This window comes from Antechinus flavipes, chromosome 2, assembly GCF_016432865.1.
Source record: "Antechinus flavipes isolate AdamAnt ecotype Samford, QLD, Australia chromosome 2, AdamAnt_v2, whole genome shotgun sequence".
In the NCBI taxonomy this organism is placed as follows: domain Eukaryota; kingdom Metazoa; phylum Chordata; class Mammalia; order Dasyuromorphia; family Dasyuridae; genus Antechinus; species Antechinus flavipes.
This window is the reverse complement of record NC_067399.1, coordinates 137,660,250-137,683,297: the sequence shown is the minus strand read 5'-3', so window position 1 is coordinate 137,683,297 and position 23,048 is coordinate 137,660,250. Positions and strand designations below refer to the sequence as shown.

Here is a 23,048-nt window from a genome sequence, read left to right as displayed (position 1 = left end):
CTTGCATTTAGAGGTAGAGTTCCAAGGTAAGAAGTAGTTGTAGATGCCATTGGTTGTATATCAAGCAGGAAGCAACTGGGAGTTTCTGATTCTAGAAGAAGAGTGGGATCTCATTTCCAACTTCCAGTTTACACTAAAGCCTGCATCATAATAATCAGGGCAGGTATCCTATTCTAAAAGGGTGCATGCAATTCTGTTACCTTCTGTACAAGCAGAGCCTTCTAGCATGGTTGAATAGAGAGTATCAGTTTACTGGAAATTCAAACAAGACAAACCCATAGGTGTGTTGCTCAGACCCAAACCCAGGTCAGGAACTTTTAGAGTTCAGATCAGAATGGCTTTGATCATTCTGGATTGCCTTTTGAAGGCAATGCTGATTCTCACCTGAGCAGTCCCTAAGGCCATGGAATTATGCAACATTTAATACCTTACAAAAGCAGCAGTCCAGACATTCCTCTCAGAAGAACTTGGATCTAGCATAAGATTCAGAGTCAGGAACTAGGCTTGAAGAATAGGTAAACACAATAGAAATTCCACTCAATTCCACACACCCCACCCTCCCCGCCCCCACCCCGCCCCAAATTATTATAATAATAGGGACACTCAAGATACAAACCTAAAAGAAGAGAATTACTCCAAAACATCTACAAGATAAATAAAAAATAATTGCCACGTAAGGTCCAGTTCAATTAGAATTTCTGAAAGAAACAAAGCAAGAATTAAAAAAAATAGATTTTAAAATGTTTAATACGTGAAATGAAGGTGCTAGAGGGAAAAATGGAAAAGAAATAAAAATTATGGAAAAAAGAACTGGAAAGAAAAAGTACAGTGTGGCCCAAAAAGTACAAAATCAAACTCAAGCAACCAACTGCCTACAACTTAGAATGTTACAAATAGAAGATTCATGAAAACAAGAAGAAATATTGAAACAAAGTAAAAAAGACTAAAATATTAGAAAAATGTAAAATATTTCATTGCAAAAATAATTAACCTGGGAAAAGATAATTTAAAAATCACTGGACTACCTAACCCATGATCCCAAAAAAGAACCAAAATAGAATTCATAAAAAATAATTATACAAATCTCTTAGTACTAGAGGGAAAAATAGAAACAGAAAGAATACATTGCTTGCCTCCCAAAAGAAACTCCCAAATGAAAACTTCTAAGAACATTATAATCAAATTCCAGAATTGGAATACTGTAAGGAGTCAGAAAGGATTCAAGTCCTGAAGTACTATAGTCAGGAGCACACATGGTTTAGCAGCCATAACAAGAAAGGGAGCAAAGAATTTGTAATTTGATATTCTAAGAAGTAAAGTATACAGACCTATAATTATGAAAAACTTAAAAAAACTAAGTATAATAATATCAGGATAAAATCAATATTTAATGACAGAGAGGACTTTTAAATATTTCTAATGAAAAGACCAGAGCTACGTAGAAACTTTGAAGTACTATCACAGTAGTCAAGAGAAACAAAAAGGCAAAAATATCAGAGATATCATAAGAGATTATAAAGAGATAAACTGCTAAAATTTTAATGTGAACATTACATATATACATATATATGCATAATATATATATGCATCAGAGCTCTATCATAATCAGCAATTATAGAAAAAATATAACAGAGTAGTTGGAAGTGATTCTATTATGTTATAATCTTGAAAGAAGAATGGAAAGAGAAGGGGGGAACAATGCACCAGGAAGGAAAAAAGATGGAGGGAATTATCTCATAATCAGGGTCCACAAAAAGAGGCAATACAAATAGCAGGAAGAGGCTGATACCTGAACTTTATTCTTATCTAAATTAGTCAAAGCAGCAACCCTCCACCTCTTTTCACCTTCCTCTTTCCCCTACCCTCTCCCCACAGTTGGGTACCGCAATCAGAAGGAAAAAAGAAGGATTCAGAATTAATGGAAGGGTAGATTATAGGAAGATAATTGAAGCACACTCCAACTAAAGGATGTGCAAAATATTTTTAGCATCTATTTTTACGGTGGCTAATAATTGGATACTGAGGAGATATTACTAATGTGGCAATAGTTGAAGAAATTATGATATATAAATGTGATGAAATATTAGTACATTATTAGATAGTATACTATTAATGATGTCAGATAGTTTCAGAGAAACTTGGGAAGTCTTTTATGAACTGATGCAAAGTGAGGTGATGAATCAGAAGAATGATAATATTATAATGATAACTTTGAAAATCTCAGAAACTGATCATCAAAATGACTAACCATGATTACAAAGGATTTATAATGGAAATGCAACTCACTTCCCAATAGAGAGATGATAGATTCAGAGTGCAGTGAGCAATTTCTGAATATGGCCAATGCAGGATTTTTTTTTTTTTTTGTCAGATAATATATATTTGCAACAGAATACTGTTTTTTTTTTTTTTTTTTTTTGGTTCTTTCCAAACGGGAGAGGGAGTAACAGAAAGAAAAGGAAGATTGTTGTTGATTTTAAAAGTAATTTAGAAAAAAAAAAAGATATAATTTTTTTCCCTTGAAGTTCACAGATCCCCTCAAATTTCTCCACAGAGCTTCTCTGCCCAGGCTCTAGATTAAGAAGCCCAATTCTATATCACAAAGTTGGTTTTTGATAATTATTGTGGTAGAAAAGTTATAGCTATCATGTGTATGACTGAATTTCATGTATATATATATATATATATATATATATATATATATATTAATTAGATGCATGATAAAGCAGAGAGTGAAAAATCAATGCTCTAATTATGAAGATACAAAGAAGGACCATTTTCATATTTAAGTTAACATTTTATAGCACAGGTTTAAATCTAACCCAAAAAGGAATTGGACTTTTTTAATTAGATAAAATTAGATGAAAACAAAAAACAACCAACAATTTTTCTTTGTTCTTTCTAGACTGACATTAGCGAATAATATCATTCAACCCTATTAAAAATCATTAGGTTTTAGTTAATGTCATTTTAATGGTCAGAAGTGGTTTCCAAGTTATAGGACAGATATGACATTTTCATTTTCGGACAATGGAGGTCATAATAAGGACGAGAAGATGAGTGAATTCCCTGACTCATCTGCACAGAGCCTCCTTGAATTCCTAGACTATCTTCTGGATTTGACACTTAGTATAAGGATAGAAACTGAAAGTCAGTCAATAGCATTTATTAAGAACCTAATGCACTGATCCCACTACAACAAACCCACAAAATTCCTGCTTGTAGATCACACAATCAATCCAAAGAGCAAGTTGCAAATTACTATGTAAATACAAATATATGCAGAAGCAGCTAGAGATAATCCAAGTGGGGGAAGGCAGCATTAAGAGGGGTGGGTGGGCAAGGCTTCTTGCATATCATTGGATGGCTTAGTAGAGAGCAGTTAGAGATCTCAAAGTTAAAATGTGTGTTCATTCTAGCCTGAGCTTTAAGTAACCATACTTTTTTCCCATTTAGCCTCTTTGTGTCCATTTTCTACATTTAAATATAAAAACAATATATTTTATCTGTTTGATAGACACAAATAAGATAATATATGTGACAATTTTTTTGGTATGAAAAACCCTAGAAATAGTATTATTACTATAACTTGTAATAGTTGTTATTCCCCTCAGCTTCCTATCCCCACCATAAGTTGGAAGAGCAATATTATATAATAGGATCCTGTGGGAAAACCTGGGTTCCCAACTTTCTTTCCTACTTAAATAGGGATTTGACCATGGGCAAGTCATTTAACCACCCTGATTTAACCTCATTTAACCTCAATTTTCTCATCTGTAAAATAGAATCATAAGATCTAGAGTACCAACCTCAAAGGGAATATTATGAAACTCAAGCAAAATGTCCCCATAGTTTAAGACTTTGGGAACCTATTGTATACAAAATAATTCTGTAAACTTTAAAATGCTATATTTGTATCTATTGTTATTATTATTAATATGTCATTGTTGTAAGCAGCCATGTATTTTGAAATTTTGTATCTTCAGCTTTCCTAGAAGACCTTCCTAAACAAGAAATAATCGGTTTGGACTTTAGGATCATCCAAGTTGGCCTTTGTCACAGGTGCCTATATCTTGAAAAGAATTGGAAGTCAGAGAACGGAGATCTGATTTTTGCTTCTGTTATATAGTTTTGGCTTTGTAACTTAGAGTAAAGTGGGTTGTGGTATCTGGAGTTGTCTCCCCAGACAAGTTGTCTTTCCAGGATGCCAGAGCCTTTGATTCAATTACAAATCCTGGTCAAAAAGCATCCCTTTGAATTCCAATAGGAGAGCTGGGCACTCCCAGCCCCCACTGGGTCTGAGCCAACTTGGGCTGCCCCAGGCCCCACTAAGACACTTAATATAATAAGCTTTCATCAACTGAAGTCCTTTGCAGATAGACCTTGGCAGCTCCCTTTACTGCCAGGACCTTCTGTCCACTGAGAACTGCATTCTCAGTGCAAAACTCTATTTTCCATAGATCTGCCCGCTGGAATAATATTCTTTTCCAGTCTTTTCTTCTCTTTATCCTCACCTATTTCCCAAACAGACTTTATGCCTCTCTGTCAGGATTTCTAACCTTACTTTCAGTCCCCATAATAAACCTCTTTTATCAATCTAGGTTTTCAAGTTTGTAAATTCCTTTACAGAGAATCTCTGTGCAGCCAGAAGGGAGTCCCTAAAACTCCCTACCCTTGTACCAAATCCCAAGGGGGTGCAGGGGAGCCAAACCTCTCCATTTGATTCCCTGAATCCCGAACCTGCCACTAGACCTTATCATTTAACTCCCTGACCACCAGAAATCCTAATCTCATTTTGGTTCCCTAAATCTAGACCTTATCAAAAGCTAGTAACTAGTCATCACTGGGTCTCTGTTTCCTTATCTGTAAAATGTTGGGGCTGGACAAAATGATTTCTGAGGTTCCTTACAGCTTCAAATCCTGGAATCTTTATAAAATGAATGAAAAAGACCTTTTGTACCATGCAGATAATGATTCACTTCAGGGGACCTGAGTATTTTTGAAAAGTTGACAGTTAAGTTTTTTTGGGGGGGGATGTGTACATATTTTGGGGGCATAAACTAAAGTACCTCATCATTTCAAGGACCTCATTTCTAGCTCAAATAGAGAGGCAGTGTGAGCTAATGGGCAGAGAGTGGGCCTTGAAGTCAGCAAGGCCCATGTTCAAGTTCTGATACTCACACTTTATTGCAGTGTTATTTTAAGCCAATCATTTAACCTCTCATTGCTCTAGGCAACTCTCTCAGACTGAATTACAGAGAAGGTGCTAGCCTGCATTGAGAAAGGAACTTTCCAACTCAGAAATTTTCTACAGGCTATCACCGTCTCAGTCCCTATCCCTAGCAAATCATAAGTTCAAATTTTTCTATGTTGCATATACACTTTAAAGTATATCTTGAAGAGGGAATTTCCTATATCTTGTTAGTTCTCAAAATTAAATGTTTATTAGGCTGAAGGACAACGGATTCTGATCAGTGCATCGGTCATGGCTTGAGAGGAATGATGGTGCTGATAAAAGCGCCTTTCCTTTTTTGCACTGAGAATTGATAGATTGTTGGTGTAGGATGAGGCAGGCGTGATTACAGCACATGGCCATTAGGTTGATTTGTTTTACTTAATTATATTTCTTTGTAACAAAGGAATATTTTTAGGGATAGAAAGTAGTCAGGAATTGACCTTGATATTAAAAAAAAAATTTTTTTTAATTTTAAACAGAAAATACTGCAGCAATACAAAGGGAACTTTGGCATGCAGTGGCTTATACAAGAATGTTGTTAAATTTGATAAGAAGATTCCAGGAATCACTGACAGATAACTGGTCAAAGAATATAAACATATATTTCTCAAAGGAAAAATTGTGGACAACTAATATCTAACAGACATATGATAGAATGTTCCAAATAATTAATAAGAGAAATATAAATCAATTTCATTTTACACCCATCAATAGGCAAAGGTGACTAAAGATGGGGATAGTGTAGGAGAAGTTGTGGAAAAGAAGGATATTGATACATTGCTGGTAGAACTGCAAATTGATATAACCATTCTGGAAAGCAGTTTGGAATTATGCAAATAAAGTGACTAAAATGTTTATACCATTTGACCCAACTCATTCTACTGCTGGTCATATATACTGAAGGAGTTAAATTTTTTTTAAAGCTCTATATATGCTAAAATATTTACACTAGCAAATACAGTAGTAATTTTGTGTGTGTGTGATAGCAAAGAATTAGAAATAAACTTTATGCCCATCAACTGAAGACTAGCAAAGCAAATTGTGATATATGAATTCAATGGAACTTTATTCTGACTTAAAAAAATAACAAACAGGTTAATACAGAGGTATATGGAAAGACATATAAATTGATACAAAGTTGAAGTAGAGCCATAAAAGCAATATACACAATGATTATAACAATATAAATGAAAAGGATAACAAAATAGTGTGACACCTGAGTATTATAAAATTATAGTGATGGAGCTTGATCATCTAGAAGAGACATAAATAGACCACATTCCTCTCCCCCCACATCCTACAAAAAACGGAGGTCTATGGGATAGCTAGATGGCATAGTGGATAGAGCACTGACCCTGATGTCAGGAGGACCTGAGTTCAAATACAGCCCAGACACTTCACACTTACTAGCTGCATGACTCTGGGCAAGACACTTAACCCCAATTGCCTCAGGAAAAAAAAATGGAGGTCTATCTCTACAAGCCAGCGAGCACTGGGTATGGAACATTGCATATGACCTCAGACTTTTTCCAATATAATAAGTGGTTTTGCTTATTTTTTTCCCCTTTTGTCTTTTTTAATTCTTTGTTACAAAGGATCGATCTTTGGAAGGAATGGGGAGGAGAAAGAGAAAACTAAAGATGATATAAAAAATAAAAGATAGCATAAAAAAAACTTATTTTGAAAATTTAAAAAAAAAAAAAGCCGCTACAGAAATAGGACTTTTGGAGGTATTCTCCTAAAACGATAATCAAAGGTATAAACTTTTTTTTAATTAATTTTTTTATTATAACTTTTTATTGATAGAGCCCATGCCTGAATAATTTTTTACAACGTTTTCCCTTGCACTCACTTCTGTTCCGACTTTCTCCTTCCCTCCCTTCAATCCCCCCACCCTCAGATGGCAAGCAGTCCTATACAAGTTAAATATGTCAAAGTGTATCCTAGATACACACTATATGTGTGCAGAACCAAACAGTTCTCTTGTTGCACAGGAAGAATTGGATTCAAAAGGTAAAAATAACCTGGGAAAAAAAAACAAAAATGCAAACAGTTTACATTCATTTCCCAGTGTTCTTTCTTTGGGTGTAGCTGCTTCTGTCCATCCTTAATTGAAACTAAGTTAGATCTCTTTGTTGAAGTAATCCCCTTCCATCAAAATACATCCTCAAACAGTATCATTGTTGAGGTATATAACGATCTCCTGGTCCTGCTCATTTCACTTAGCATCAGTTCATTAAGCCTCGCCAGTCCTCTCTATATTCATCCTGCTGGTCATTTCTTACAGAACAATAATATTCCATAATGTTCATATACCACAATTTACTCATCCATTCTCCAACTGATGGGCATCCATTCATTTTCCAGCTTCTAGCCACTAAAACTGGGCTGCCACAAACATTTTGGCACATACAGGTCCCTTTCCCTTCTTTAGTATCTCTTTGGGGTAGTAGAAACACTGCTGGGTCAAAGGGTATGCACAGTTTGATAACTTTTTGAGCATAGTTCCAAATTGCTCTCCAGAATGGCTGGATGTGTTCACAATTCCACCAACAATGTATTAGTGTCCCTGTTTTCCCACATCCCCTCCAACATTAGCATTATCTTTCCCTGTCATTCTAGCCAATCTGACAGCTGTGTAGTGGTATCTCAGAATTGTCTTAATTTGCATTTCTCTGATTAATAATGACTTGGAGCATATTTTCATATGGCTAGAAATAGTTTCAATTTCTTCATCTGAGAATTGTCTGTTCATATCCTTTGACCAAAAGGTGTAAACTTTTGAAAGGGCTCATCACCAAGTCTGTGCTCATTAATCTACAGTAACTCAAGTCTGTAGATGATTGATTGTGTAAATAAGAGTGAAGGAGTGAATCAGCATGAATTATATTTTGTAGTTGCCAAGTTTTTTGAAAACAAAAACAAAAGAATAGAAATGTTTTCCCTAACACCTTTGATATTTTCATCTCCTCCGTGGGTCAGTGTGGAAATTAAACCATTCCATCCATAAATAAAATATGAACATATTTGTTACTTAGTATCACCCCTGAGGAATCAAAATTCTCTTAAGGTTTAATTTTTATTCCTTCCTCCTTACGGATTAAGACAAATCAACTTTGGGAGTAACTTAAAAGAAACATGCTTTAATGGAACCACAGAAATATTTAGTTGCTTTTAAAATAAATCATTTGGAACTTAGCTCGTTTTATTTTCTTCCTCTAACTTTTTTTCTTTAGTAGCCAGCCAAACACTTGACTGGTTTGGCTTTGAATGTTTACTCGGTGAAGAGTAAGCCACACCTCTGTTTAAATTTTTTTTTCCTTGAGATCAACTGGCATGGAGTGAGTTTCTTTGATACAGTATCTCTGGAAATCCAGAGGATAAAGGTAACGCTCGCCAAAATTGGCTCAGTTTTCTTTTCCTTGTAGTCCCTGAGCTTTATTTTCTTTACAAACCTGTTTGCAGACTTCCGTAAATTGTAATAATGGGGTTGAAGTGGCCCGCCTCCTTTTTTGGTTGTGCTTTGTAGGTCGAATGACGGACACCTTGAACGAGTGGCTGGTCCCTAGCTTCCGAGGGCAGCTTCCCTGACTGAGAGCATCCATCCCTGCCTTGCTGCTGCCCCGGACAGTGCCCGTCGGACTCTCGTGCGCGCTTTAGGGCGTTCCACGAATACCCGCTCGGGAAGAGACCCAGTCTGGAGGCCCTTCTCAGGGACTCCTTGCCACGAGGGTAGGAGCGTCGGGGAGCTGCAGCCATGCTGAAGCAGATACTGTCCGACATGTACATCGACCCTGAGCTGTTGGCCGAGCTCAGCGAAGAGCAGAAGCAAATCCTGTTCTTCAAGATGAGGGAGGAGCAGATCCGCAGGTGGAACGAGAGGGAAGCAGCCTTGGAAAAAAAAGAGGCGGGATCTCCGGGGAGACCCAGACCCCAAAAAGGTAAGTTCGCCCCCGCTCCCCGAGATGGGCGGCGCAGTCTGTCCCCTGAGTGCCTCGCACTTGACTTGTTTTTAACTCTTAGGCAAGTCAGGAACACGTTCTGGGCATGCCGGGAGCTATTTCCTGTTGGCTTGGAAATTCCACCATAGGAACTGGTCTTTATTGCTGTAATTTGTCAGCTAGTCTTTCACACTCACACATACACACATACATGCATGTACACACAAAATAGCCCTTCTCCGGGACTGATTTTATACACAGTCTGAATACTTTGGATCCTGCCAGGAAAAGTGGGTATAAAGAAGACACTACCAAAGTCTCTCTCCTCTGCTCAGGAAAATACTACACGTCTTAGATTTTAGGGCCTGGAGACAAAGAATCTGCCTTAATACATAGCCATTCCCTGAGGTTCTTTTCTAAAATGTAGTGACTTGGGGTAGGAGGGGATGTACTCAGTCACTGACATTTAATTCACCTGATCCATTTCCTCTGTGTATTGAGGGGAACTTCAGGTAACTGGGTTATTTGATCATAGATTCAGATCTGGAAGGGATTTCAAAAGTAATCTAGTTACAGATGAGGTCACCCTTGTATGAAGTAGTTAAGTTGGGATTTGAATATAGATCCTTTTTTTCTTACAATACCCAATCGCTGTGGATTTCAAGTTTTGTCAAAATCCTAAATTGGAGGGGTTTTGAGTCTCAGCTGGTCACAAAAGTAGCCAGGCTTCTGAACACAATTTAAAGTCCTAGTTGTAATGTATAGGTTCAAAGTAATAATAGTCCAAATATCAACTAACTATTCATAGAAGTAGATTAAATCATAGTAGAATTAATATAGAAAAATAGGTGAGCAAGAATAATAAGAACTATGAAAAAGCAAACCAGGGAACAGTAAATGACTCTTCAAGATTTAGAGCAGTGTGGTATGGCAGAAAAGTCACAGATCTGGAGTAAGGACAACTACATTTGCTTCCAAGCTGAAATACTTACTGACTGATGATATAGAGCAAGCTCTGAGTCTCAGTGTACTCATTTGTGAAATGGAAATAATATCTCACTATCTGAATTTGTAAATCTCAAAGTGCTTGCCAAGTATAACAGCTAAGTGGCCTAGTGAATAGAACACTAAGCCTGGAGACAAGAAGACCTGAGTTCAAAACCAACATTTACTGGCTGAATGACTTAAGGCATATCAAATGAGATAATAATTGCGAAAGCACTTATCACTTTACTGGTACATAATAAACATTATACAAGTAATACTTGTTATTATATTGTTATTTTATAAATGTGACCTTTTAAAAAGTTTGATACTATAAGAAAATTAGAAAAATAGAAATGGAATAGAAGAGAACCTAGTGAAAATATTCTGACATTCAAGATTTACAAAGAATATGTTTGTGTATGTATGTGAGTGCATGTGAGTATGTAGCAATACATATATGCATGTGTATACATACTCATAGATATACACAAACATGTATGTGTGTATATATGCACTCATGTCTCCATAAAAGTTATACTGCCCAGTGGAGTGTGTCAAAGGATATAAGCCCATAATTTTTTATAGAGGAAACACAAACTACTTGTCAAAACTATATGACAAATTCTTTCACAATCAGAGAAATACAAACCAAAACAAACTTAGGATTCCATGCAATACTCAGTAGAATCTCAAGGATAGCAATAGGCAATAAAATTAAATGTTAACATGCCTTTGAAGAAATGTTGATTAGACTTTAAATTGGTAGGTCCTTTTTGAAGAGCAATATTCTATAATAAAATTTAAAAACACTGATTTTGTTCTTTGATGCAGTGATTCCATGGCTAATATTTTATCCTAAAATACTATTTAAAGGCAAAAAAAGAGAAAAAGATATATATGTACAAAAAATGGGGGCAGGTAGGTGACACAATGGATAGAACACTGAGTCTGCAATCAGGAAGGTTCATCTTCATGAATTCAAATCTAGTCTCAGAAACTTCTTCATTGTAGGATCCCAGACAAGTTAGGATCCCAGACAAGTTACTTAATCCGATTTGCCTCAATATCTTCCTTTGTAAAATGAGCTGGAGAAGGAAATGGCAAACCAGTCCACTGTTTTTACTTAAAAAAAAAAAAAAAAACTCCAAATGGGGTCATGAAGAGTAGGGTACAACTAAAACAAATGAACGACAACAGCAATTTAATGATTACTTTTTTTATAATGGCAAAAAAGCCCCAAACTTAGAAATATATTATACCTATAATGTTTGGAGAATATATAAATAAATCATGGCATATTAATTTAGCAACATAGTATAGTGGATGGAAAATCAGCCTCATAAAGTGGAATGCCTGGGTTTAAGCTCTCCCCTGACAAATATTTGCTTTGTGACTATGGTCAAATCATCTAAGCTTTCTGTGCTCTCAAAGACTAAAAAAAAATTGCAGGTAAGTTGCTTATCAGTATTAGTAGAGGAAGTTTGCTTATGGGAAGTGTGGTACACTGGAATAAAGTTCTAGGAGGTTGATGGTAAAATTTCAACTTTAATGATTACTATCTTTATGGCATTAGCCAAGTCATATAATGTCCTTAGTAGCAAGCTCTAGTAGAGGGACATAGAGGAGCAGTGGTGATATAGTGGCTAGAGTGACATCCTTGCATTCTGGAGGATGAGGATTCAAATCCTACCTTACATATTGATTAGCAGTGTAAACTGGGCAAGTCAATTAATCCCTTTGGGTCTCAAGTTTCCTCATCTGGTTGGACTTGATGGTGGCTGGGAGTGATTTTAAGCTCTATAGCTTTAGCGTTGGAGTTTTGAATCAGATGACCTTACATTCAAACCTTTGTTCTTCTTATTACCTGTGTCACTCTGAGCAAGTAACTTTTTTGGGACTCACTTTTCTCATCTATAAAATAAAAGGGTTGGAATAGAGTACAGTGGATAAAATAATAGACCTGGAATCGGGAAGACTTATGTTCATGAGTTCAAATCTGACTTCAGATACATTTTAACTGTGTGACCCTGGGCAAGTCACTTTACCCTGTTTGCTTCAGTTTCCTCATATATAAAAGGAGAGGGAGTCTGGAGGATATCTCTCTAGTTGAAGATTTATGAAAAAACAAGTCGAAGGTAATTTTGACCTAATCTATGATATACTTCTTAATATTTCTCTATTTGATAAATGCTAAGAATTTTATGTGAGATTTTATTATTTATGATGTAAGATTATTTTTTGTTGGTGCTGTTACATTTGTTAATTTTTTTTTTTTAATTTAACTATTGAAGGATATTGGACTTCTATTTGAAAAATATTTCCTTACTGGAGCACTTGATAAATAACAAACATTATGCAGGTAGTAAAATTTAATTAGAATTCCACATAGTAAATAATACCTTATTAGTTCTTGTTTCACCAATTTAAAATTCCCAATAATTCAACTGCTCAGCATGTGAAAGATCTGAAACAGACTGTAATCTGCTTATAATTCCTTTTCCTCTCTTAAGTCTTAAGTTTGCTTGAAGAACAGAGAGGTTAAACATGTATGACATGATACTCACACAACCAATAAGGATCTGAGGTGGGATTTGAACTAAGTCCACCTTACTTAAAATCCTTCATGCTGTTATTCTCTGCTAGGCTTCCTTTCCTGCTACTGAGAAGAAACTTAATTTTCTGCTCTTGATTTTCAAACTAGTGGTTAAAGCAAAGGGTATTTAACCTATTTAAGATAACAAAATTTATTAAGGACACAAACACAATAAATGTTTAAATCCTATAGATGGTGGTAATTGTAAAGTGCCATTTCTATTTAAAGGCAAACTTGGATGCCCTCTTTGTCAGGGCCCCACAACTTATGACTATGAGGATCTTATGACTTTTAGGGGGGAAAGTACCTGAGAAAGTAGGGAAGGTCTCAGAAAGAGCTGTCAAGGATTTAAGTGAAGCTGACCTTGAGACACAGCATCATCCTTATATAACCCACTGATGTATGCTATATCTGGAACATCTACATGGCACAGACTCAGTTCTGGAGTCAGGAAGACCTGATTCAAATACAACTTCAGATACTTTCTTGACCCTGGACAAGTCACTAAACCCTGTTTGCCTCAGTTTCCTCATCTGTAAAATGAGCTGGAGAAGAAAATGGCAAACCATTTACACTATCATTTCCAAGAAAACTCTAAATGAGTTTATGAAGAGTCATACACAACCAACACTTTTGAAGAACAACAATATGCTATACTTCAAGATCTGCATATAGTACAGCTTCATGCACAAAATTCTCCTCAGGGACGTGGGGAAATATAGGGGGAAAATACAGTTACAAGGGAAAGGTATTCAGGTAACCAGACCCTCCTGAGTAACTTGCTCAGCCACAGGAAGGTCTTGGTTGATTTCAAGGTATTGTATACCCTGAAAATAGTAATTCTTTTTTTAAATTAAAATTCTCTATAATTGATTTCATCAATCAGAATAATTTCCCTTCTGCTTTTCATCCTTTCACCCTAAATTCATCTGGATTAATTGATAGACCAGGAAAAAGTCAACTTGAATTACTGATCTTGTGTCAACTCCCACAGCACAATGAGATAGTTTGTACAATTTTTTTATAAGCCTTAAAGAGTTATGGAGGTCATTGAATTCAACTTGCTAATTATGCAGTGAGGACACTGAAACTCAGAAGAGTTGTTACTTATTAAATGCCACAGAGATAGGAAATGGAATGGCTAGAATTTGAACCGGTGTCCTTTGACTTTAGATCTAGTGGTCTTTATATTGTGGTAATCCTTTTCCAGCCAATAAATCAGCAAGCACTTTTTGAGCACTTATTGATCAAGAGCTTTAATTGACATTTGTTCTTATCTAGAAGTGAGTGGTAAGAAAAAAAAAAGCAAACTTATTTCAGGTAATCTCAAGTATATTCTGTGCTAAGGAATGCCTCAGATCTAGGACATGAAATTAGTGATGGAGCATCTCAGCCAGGGTTATGCTGGGTATATGTTTAACAATTGGCTCTCCAAAACACAACGCACTTTTAAGTTTAATCTACATTATTAATATTTTCTCTATCTTTTTCTGAAGTTGACAAGTTAAGTGATTTGTAGCATTTTCTAGTTCCTTAAGCAAAAATGCTCCTAGGGAAAATTTAGCAATTGACTCTTCCCGAATAGTCTCGAAATGGCATCAAGCTTGAGTCTAGTCATTGGTCCTTGAGAATTTTTTTCAAGTTTATAGACATTTAATTAAATAAGAAAGTGGTGTACACCAAAGTTGGTCCCCTCCAGTCACCTTTAGTAAGTGTGGCCCAAGATTCCACTGTAGCTTCCTTCGTTAGATTCACAGCCTTAGCTAAATTGTAAAGTTTCTTTTCTTAGAACCATGTCTAATGGGTAACTGAAGCCTCAATAAAGCTAATGCTTTGTAAAATTGTTCCTTTGACTTCTTTAGAGCTATAGTTCTCAAACTTACTAGTCTCAAGACTCTTACTCTCTCAAAAATCTCATTACATTTTTAAAAATTACAAAGGGCCTCAAAGAATTTGTTAAATGTGGATTCTATTTATCAATATTTACTATATTAGAAATTAAAACTGAAAACAGATTTTAATAATACTTTATCTTTTCTCAATTACACATAAAAAAGTTTTGAATTCCAAATTCCCTTCTACTGTCCCTCCCCCTTTCCCTCCCTGAAACAGTAAGCAATTTGATATAGATTATATATATGCAATGAAGCAGAATACATTTCCATATTAATCATTTTGTGAAAGAAAATACACCCCCCCCCAATAAAAAGAATGTAGAAAGTGAAAAATAGTATTCTTTTATCTACATTTAGATTCTACCAGTTCTTTCTCTGGATGCAGATAGCCATTTTCTACCATAAGTTCTTCGGAATTGTCTTGGATCATTGTTTTGCTGAGTACAAATAAGTGATTCACAGCTGATTATCACACAATGTTGCTGTTACTATGTATAATGTTTTCGTGATTCTGCTTACTTCACTTTGCATCCATTCATGCAAGTCTTTCAAGGTTTTAAAAATCATTCTGCTCTAAATTTTTTATAGAGCAAGATTTCATTATAATCATATATCACAAGTTGTTCGGTCATTCCTCAATTGATGGATATTTCTTCATTTTCCAACTCTTTACCACCACAAAAAGAGCTGCTATAAATATATGTAACACACTCTCTCTCTCTCTCTCTCTCTCTCTCTCTCTCTCTCTCTCACTCTCTCATCTTTCTCTTTCTCTATCCTCTTTCTCTCTTCTCTCTTTCTCTCTCTCTCTCTCTCTCCTCTCCTCTCTCTCAATATCTCTCTCCCTCTCCTCTCTCTCTCTCTCCTCTCTCTCTCTCTCTTTCTCTCTTCTCTCTCTCTCTCAATATCTCTCTCCCTCTCCTCCTCTCTCTCTCTCCCTCCCTCTCAATCTCTGTCTCCCTCTCTTCCTCTCTCTCTCTTCTCTCTCGCAATCTCTCTCTCTTTTTCTGTCTCTCTCTCTCCCTCTCTCTCTGTCTCTCTCTTTCTGTCACACACACACACACACACACACATTTTAAACAAATAGGTCCTTTCCCACATGTTTTAAAAATCTCTTTGGGACTACTAGTCTACACTTGAAAGAGATCATAGAAAAGGCAATGTAACCCACGTATGCAAAAAATGCTCATGCAGATTCCAGAAAAACCTGAAAAGATTTGTATGAACTGGAGAAAAGTGAAATAAGCAGAACCAGAAGAATGTCATGCACAGCAATAGCCACATTGTGTGACAATCAAGTATGAATAACTTAGTTCTTTTCAGCAACACAGGCATCCAAGACAATTATAAAAACTTCATAGAAAATGTTTCCATATCCAGATAAAGAACTAATGGACTCTGTCCACAGACTTCTAAAGATGAGTTCAGGAATGTCAGCAAAGCACTAAGCTCCCAGAAAGAAATGTTCAGTAGTAGCTGTTCTCTAGGTGAGTTCATGAATCACTAGAGCTCCTGAGATCTTGCCAGGAGGCTGGCTAAATTTTTTTTTTTTATTTATAATAATACTAAAATGTTATTTGCCTCTTACAATATTCATTTCTTTTACTATCACTCTAGTTTAGTATTACTCTATTACTAGTAATAATAGTTAATTAATAGTGATTAATATGGAAATATGTTTTGCATGATTACATATATAATCTATGACAGATTGCTTACTTCTGAGAAAGAGGAGAGGGGGAAGAGGAAGAGAGAAAAAATTAGAATTCAACAATTTTATAAAACTGAATGTTAAAAATTGTTTTTTCATATAATTAGAAAAAAATAAAATAATATAAAAAGACCTCTTTGGGATATAGATCTAGAAGTGTTCTTACTAGATCAGAGAGTATATGCTCAGTTTTATATATATTTGGGCATAGTCCTAAAATTGCTCTCCCTAATAGTTAGATCAATTTATAACTCCACTGAAAGTGCATTAATGTCCAAATAAAATTGAAAAAAAATTAAAATATTGGTTTAATTTATCAAAGTTAATACTAAAGCCAATTATATATTAAGATTTAGAACATATTTTTTAGAAATAATAATATTTTCCAAGCAAAAAAATAGTGAGATTAATATGATTTTGTATATTTTTTTCAAATCTGGTCAATGTCTGACTTAATAGAAGACTACTAGATTCTCAAAAATGTTTCTAGGTTCAAACTGTCATGATATGCTGTTTTGGTTGAAGTACATGAAAAAAATCTAGATTCACAAATATGCAATTGAGGCAGCTAGGTGATGCAATGAATAGGATGTTAGACCTGGAATCAGAAAGAAGAGATTTAGAATTCCCAGTTATTCACTTAGTAGTTGTATGACCCTGCATAAGTGGCTTAACCTCTATATGCTTTGGTTTCCTCTGTTCTAAAATGGGGATAATAACAATACCTAATAAGATTGTTATAAGGATAAAATGAGACAGTATTTGTTGTGCTCATTGAAAACCTTAAAGCACTGCATAAATATTAACTATTATTAGTAATAATAGAGTAATACTAAACTAGAGTGATAGTAAAGAAAGGAGTATTGTAAGAGGCAAATAACATTTTAGTATTATTATAAATTTAAAAAAAAATTAGCCAACCCCCTGGAAAGATCTTGGGAGCTGTAGTGATTCATGAACTCACCTAGAGAACCGCTACTATAGAACATTTTTTTTCTGGGAGTTTAGTGCTTTGCTGACATTCTTGAACTCATCCTTAGAAGTCTGTGGACAAGCATACATAGAATGGATATTGATACTTTGGGAAACAGAGACTCCTTTCTTTACTATCACTCTAGTTTAGTATTACTTTATTATTACTAATAATAGTTAATATTTATGCAGTGCTTTAAGGTTTTCAATGAGCACAACAAATACTGTCTCATTTTATCCTTATAACAATCTTATTAGGTATTGTTATTATCCCCATTTTAGAACCAAAGCATATAGAGGTTAAGCCACTTATGCAAGGTCATACAACTACTAAGTGAATAACTTAGCAGTTATGGTCATATGGTAAGATACTACCTATATGGGAACCAACAACCTCAAAAGTCTTTTCATAAGAACATAAAAATGATATTTTCTTATTAAAATACTATTCCCAATTAATAATAACAGGCAACTTTTATTACATGCCTCAAAGCTTGCAAAGAACTTTACAAACTTTTTTTTTGGCTGAGGCAATTGAGGTTGAGTTGTCCAAGGTCACAGCCAGGAAGTTTTAAGTGTCTGAGACCAGATCTGAACTCAGGTCCTCCTGACTTTAGGGCTGGTGCTCTATCCACTACACCACCTAGCTGCCCCAGTGTTAATACATCAACTCATATTGAATCTATGAACTTTTCTCAGATGAAAGCCACAGGTAGGGCTGAAGAGGACCACATGCCTCCTGTACTAGAGACAAGACTATAGACTTCTGTCTTTAATCCTCAGTGTTCCCCAGTAAAAATAGATCCATTTATTTAATAGCTTTTTGGGGAGAGGATAGTAGCAATAGCAATCCTCTAAATTTCAGAAGTCAGAAAGCAAGAAATATCTTTCTATAGTCACAGATCTGAGACAGGAGGTGAAAAAATGACTAAGGTATTACTATAAGACTATTTTATAACAAATATGAACCCCACCCTGGTTGTCTGTAGGGCAGCTGGGTGGTACAGTGGGTAAATGACCTGGAGTCAGAAAGATCTGAGTCAAATCTTTCCTGACACTTAGTAGTTATTTAACTCTGTGTAAGTCACTTAACCATTGCCTGCCTCAGTTTCCTCATCTGTAAAATGGGGATAATAATAGCACCCACCTCCCAGTGCAGTTGTAAGAATCAAATGAGATAATATTTGTAAGGCACTCTGCAAGTCTTCAAGTGCCTCATAAATGCTAACTGTTTTTGTTGTTATTTTCCTTTGGTCTGCTATTTGAGAATTGCATGTGATATGCAAATTGGCTCTAGAAAATAAACCCCAAAGACCTAGTTAGTGTGGACATATGCTAGGTCAGTGTTTGCAGAGCATTCTGTAATGAGCATTTCTATTTGCAAGTTGACCTTAATGAGGTTCACTACAGGGATAGAAATGTGGCTGCTGTCTGCCATGGATCTTATCTCTCCTACGGAATCTGATACGATCACTTCCATGTCTCAGCGTCGGAGTTCATGCTCAGTTGTAACTACAATTAGTTCTCAGCCTTAGCCGTTTGCTAAGTAATTATTAATGTCCCGTTTCATGTCCTTCCATTCTTTCTGGTGTTGCTCTTTGGCCCCCATCAGAGAATTAGGTTGGATACAGTCAGTCAGTCTATGGGAAGAGTTTTGGGTGTGCAGGGTCAGACTAAATTCATTCATTCATTCATTTATTTTTAGAGCTTTTTATTTTTCCAAATACATGCAAAGATAGTTTTTAACATTCACCTTAGCAAAATCTTGTGTTTCAAAATTTTCTCTCTTTCTTCATCCCCACTCCCTCCCATAGGCAGCAAACAATCCAATACAGGTTAAACATATGCATTTCTTCTTAATATTTTCATATTTGTCATGCTACAGAAGAAAAATCAGATCAAAAGGTCAAAGATAAAAACGAGCAAACAAACAAACAACAACAACAAAATGAAAATATTATGCTTTGATCCCACATTAAGTCTTCATAATTCTCTTTGGATGCAGTTGGCTCTTTCCATCACCAGTCTACTGGAATTCAGACTAAATTTAGGTGCACAGAATCGTATATTTAGAATTGAAAGGGACATTAAAGGCATCTAGTCCAACCCTCTCATTTTGCAGATGAGAAAACTGAGATCAAGGTCACACTGGTAGTGAGTAGCAAAGCTGTCATTTTTAGGTCCTAGAGATTTGTAGGAAACAGATGGAGTGAGAGATTGAGATGATTAAAATACATACTGGCACTGAATTATGAAACCAGATAAAAAATGAGATAAAAGGCAGTTGCCAGATTTCTGTTTTTTAATTATTATTATTAATTAAAGCTTTTTATTTTTTAAAACATATGCATAGACAATTCTTCAACATTAGCCCTTGCAATACCTTGTGTTCCAAATCCCCTTTTCCCCTACACCCTCCCTTAGGTGGCAAGCAGTTCAATATATGTTAAACATTGTAGAAATATATGTTAAAGCCAATATATGCATACATGTTTATACAATTATCATGCTGCACAGGAAAAGCCAAATCAAACTAGTAAAAAAAAAAAAAAGAGAGAGAGAGAAGCAAAATAACATGCAAGTAAACAACAACAAAAAGTGAAAATGCTATGTTGTGAACCATATTCCGTCCCACAGACCTCTCTCTGGGTTAGATGGTTCTCTTCATCACTGAACAAATGGAACGGATTTGGCTCATCTCATTGCTGGAGATGGCCACGTCCATCAGAATTGATCATCAATGATTATTATTCACTCCTCTCCTATTTAGCATCAATCTACATTTTATGTTTTATGTCAAATTTTCTGGCTCTTCATATAGTCACAACTATTTTTAGACCTGATCTTTTCTCCTGAGGTATCTTCACCATTTTGAACTTCTCCACATTTTCTCCATTATTCTGAGCCTTCCTTCATCCTCCCTCCATTGGCAAGTGTAACTACAACTTTTTTCCCTGCAATTCTTTGTTTGCCTTGCAGCAGACACTATGTATTTCAAAAGGCACCTCCCTTTTGACTTAACAGTATTAGCAGTGTGTGCTGAATAAAGGAAATCCTAATCTTACTGAGTACCTGATCTACTTACCTATCTTTTGTCTTCTGCCCTTTTTCTTTTTGAAAAGAAAAAATTTAAATATGCTGATTTGTTGTTGTTTAGTCTTTTTTTCAGTCATGTCCAACTCTTCATGACCTAATTTGGGATTTTCTTGGCAATAATTTCTCCAAGGCAATAATTGGAGAATTGCCTTCTCCAGTTCATGTTACATATAAGGAAACCGAGGCAAGTAGAGTTAGGTGACTTTAGAGATCCTCAGATAAAGAATGAGTTGGTGAGAGACAAATTTTATTAATTGCAAAAATAATAAACTGCTTAGAGAGGTTTATTAGATATAATGGCTTCTTAAGGTCAAGCAACCCCTTGGAGATTCTTGAAACAGTAATAGGAGCTTGCCAGTGTTAACAGAGAAGTTTGTCATCTTCATGAGATTATATGTAAGAATTCAGATATTCTTTTTGCTTTTTTTTTCCCTTTTCAGTCCCTTACCACTTTTCTAGAACCCTTTCATGAAGTCATTGGCAGCCTTCTTGGATGATAGCATAACTAAGACTTTTATTTATGGAAGAGAAAGTGATTTTGTTTTCTTTTAGATCTTTTTCTCTGAGTGCCTATCTTTAGAGGTTCATTACACGGTACCAGGTATCTATTGCTCACAAAAAACAATTCTTAGCTTTAGGAGCCTCTTTCCAAAAGTCCCTTAGAGTAAAAGGTTGAAGGAGCTCAGGTGTCTCAGGGACAAAGTTACATAAGGACACTTCAGCTGGCCCACTTCTTTTATTTAATGTGCTGAAGACTTGAGCCTGGTGTCAACTTTGGACCTTCACGGCTTCCTGACCTCTAGGATAACATGCAATACAGCTAGTGTCCACAGGTATCCCACCCCGTCATGATTCCATGTTATTTGGACTATTCTTTAGGACCCCAGGAATCTAGAACAGGATGGTAGTTCAGTTTGTTAGAATATGGTGTTAATAATGCTTTGGTTCTATCCAAGCCAGTTAATTGACAGGAATCATGATAACAATAATAATAACTGGCATTTCTACAGGATGCCACGAAAGTCTTTTTTGGGAGTAAGGCTTTTGGAATACCCCATATAGCATTCTAAGGTTGTAAAGCACTTTATAAACATTTTCTCACTTGATTCTTGCCACAACTCTGGAAATAGGGACAATTATTATCTCCATTTTACTTATGAGAAAACCAAAACATAGGATAAGTGACTTATCCAGGGTCACACAGCTAGTAAGTGTCTGAAGCCAGATTTAGATGATTTTGAATTTGAAATGATTCTTCATAACTCCAGGCCCTCTATTTATCCCCTGTGCCACCTACCTGCCCTAAATAAGTAGCACCAAAGAGAAAATAATGAAGACTGGGAAGGGGGGAACATCTTCAGGAAAAGGCATGATTCTGTGGCCTTGATACTGAAGGGGTTACCAGTTCTCATTTCACTTGTCCTATGTCATCTTGTTTGAGATATTTGACCTCTTCATACATAAACTTTGCTACCCCCAAAATGAAGGAAACCCACAGACTATTTTATAAACAGATGCTAATAAATCCGTATCTTAATAGCTCAGTGCCTGGAACACAGTGTTTAATAAAAGCATAATCTATCATCTGTTTATCATCCCCATCTTTTAGAGGCTGCTAAGTGGTACCATCGTGCACAGAGTACTGGGCCTGAAGCCAGGAAACCTCCTTTTCTGGGGTTCAAATCTGGTCTGAGACATTTATTAGTTGTGTGTCCCTGGGAAAGTCAGACCCTGTTTGCCTCAGTTTTCTCATCTGTAAGATGGGGATAATAATTGTACCCACTTCCAGGGTTGTCATGAGGCATAATGAGATAGTGTTTATAAAGCATTTAGCACAATGCTTGGCACAGGGTAAGCACTCTAAAAATGTTAGTAATTATTATTATTCATTTATCAAAGTACCTGGAACATGATAAGTACTATACAAACTGTAGCTATTATTATTATTCTTATCTAACCTTTTCCCCCTTATCTAGCCTATCTCTATTTATCTTAATTATGCATCTTATACTGAGCAAGTTGAAAACAACAACAAAATAAAGTGTGTTTGTCTTGTCTAATTTTTCATTCCTTTTAAAAAGCCTAGATATTATATTAGCAGGAAATAGCAATATACACTTGAATACATTTACTACTTTAAATAGACATATTTACTATATTATTCAGCAAATAGATCTACAGATCTAGTTTTTTTGTTTATTTTTTAGTTTGATGGGTTTTGTGTTTTTGTGTTTTTTTACAGAAAACAAGAAAACTGTAAGTTGGAAGCTTGGAGCAGATAAAGAAGTCTGGGTATGGGTAATGGGGGAACACCAACTAGATAAACCTTATGATGTCCTCTGTGATGAGATTATTGCTGAGCGGGCACAGGAGCAGCAAGCAAACAAAGAAGCAGAAGAGCTCAGGTATGGGATTCCTCACCCTGAGGGAAAGAATGTACGCCCCTTTCAGGTGCTTTATCAGTAAGAGGTGGACAGTTTCAGAGCAGATGAAACGATGCTCTTTGCTCTCACCTGCAGGGGAAGGAGGGGAAAGAGATGAAAAACTCTGATCAGGTCTTGATCAAAGAGGTTTTTAGGGAAGTGTTTTCTAATGCCTGAGACTGCAGAGCATCAGA

General features: G+C 35.8%; 1 protein-coding gene across 3 annotated transcripts in view; it reads left to right on the top strand.

Annotated features, from left to right (window-relative positions):
• The window catches only part of SH2D4A (SH2 domain containing 4A), a 112,028-nt gene that overhangs the window by 6,210 nt on the left and 82,770 nt on the right, over positions 1 to 23,048 (top strand). For all 3 annotated transcript variants that reach the window (XM_051975646.1, XM_051975645.1, XM_051975644.1), the window contains exons 2-3: positions 8,766 to 9,177; positions 22,674 to 22,836. In XM_051975646.1, the coding sequence (XP_051831606.1) occupies positions 8,994 to 9,177; positions 22,674 to 22,836 (347 nt within the window). In that variant the 5' untranslated portion in view covers positions 8,766 to 8,993. The remainder of the gene's footprint in view (positions 1 to 8,765; positions 9,178 to 22,673; positions 22,837 to 23,048) is intronic.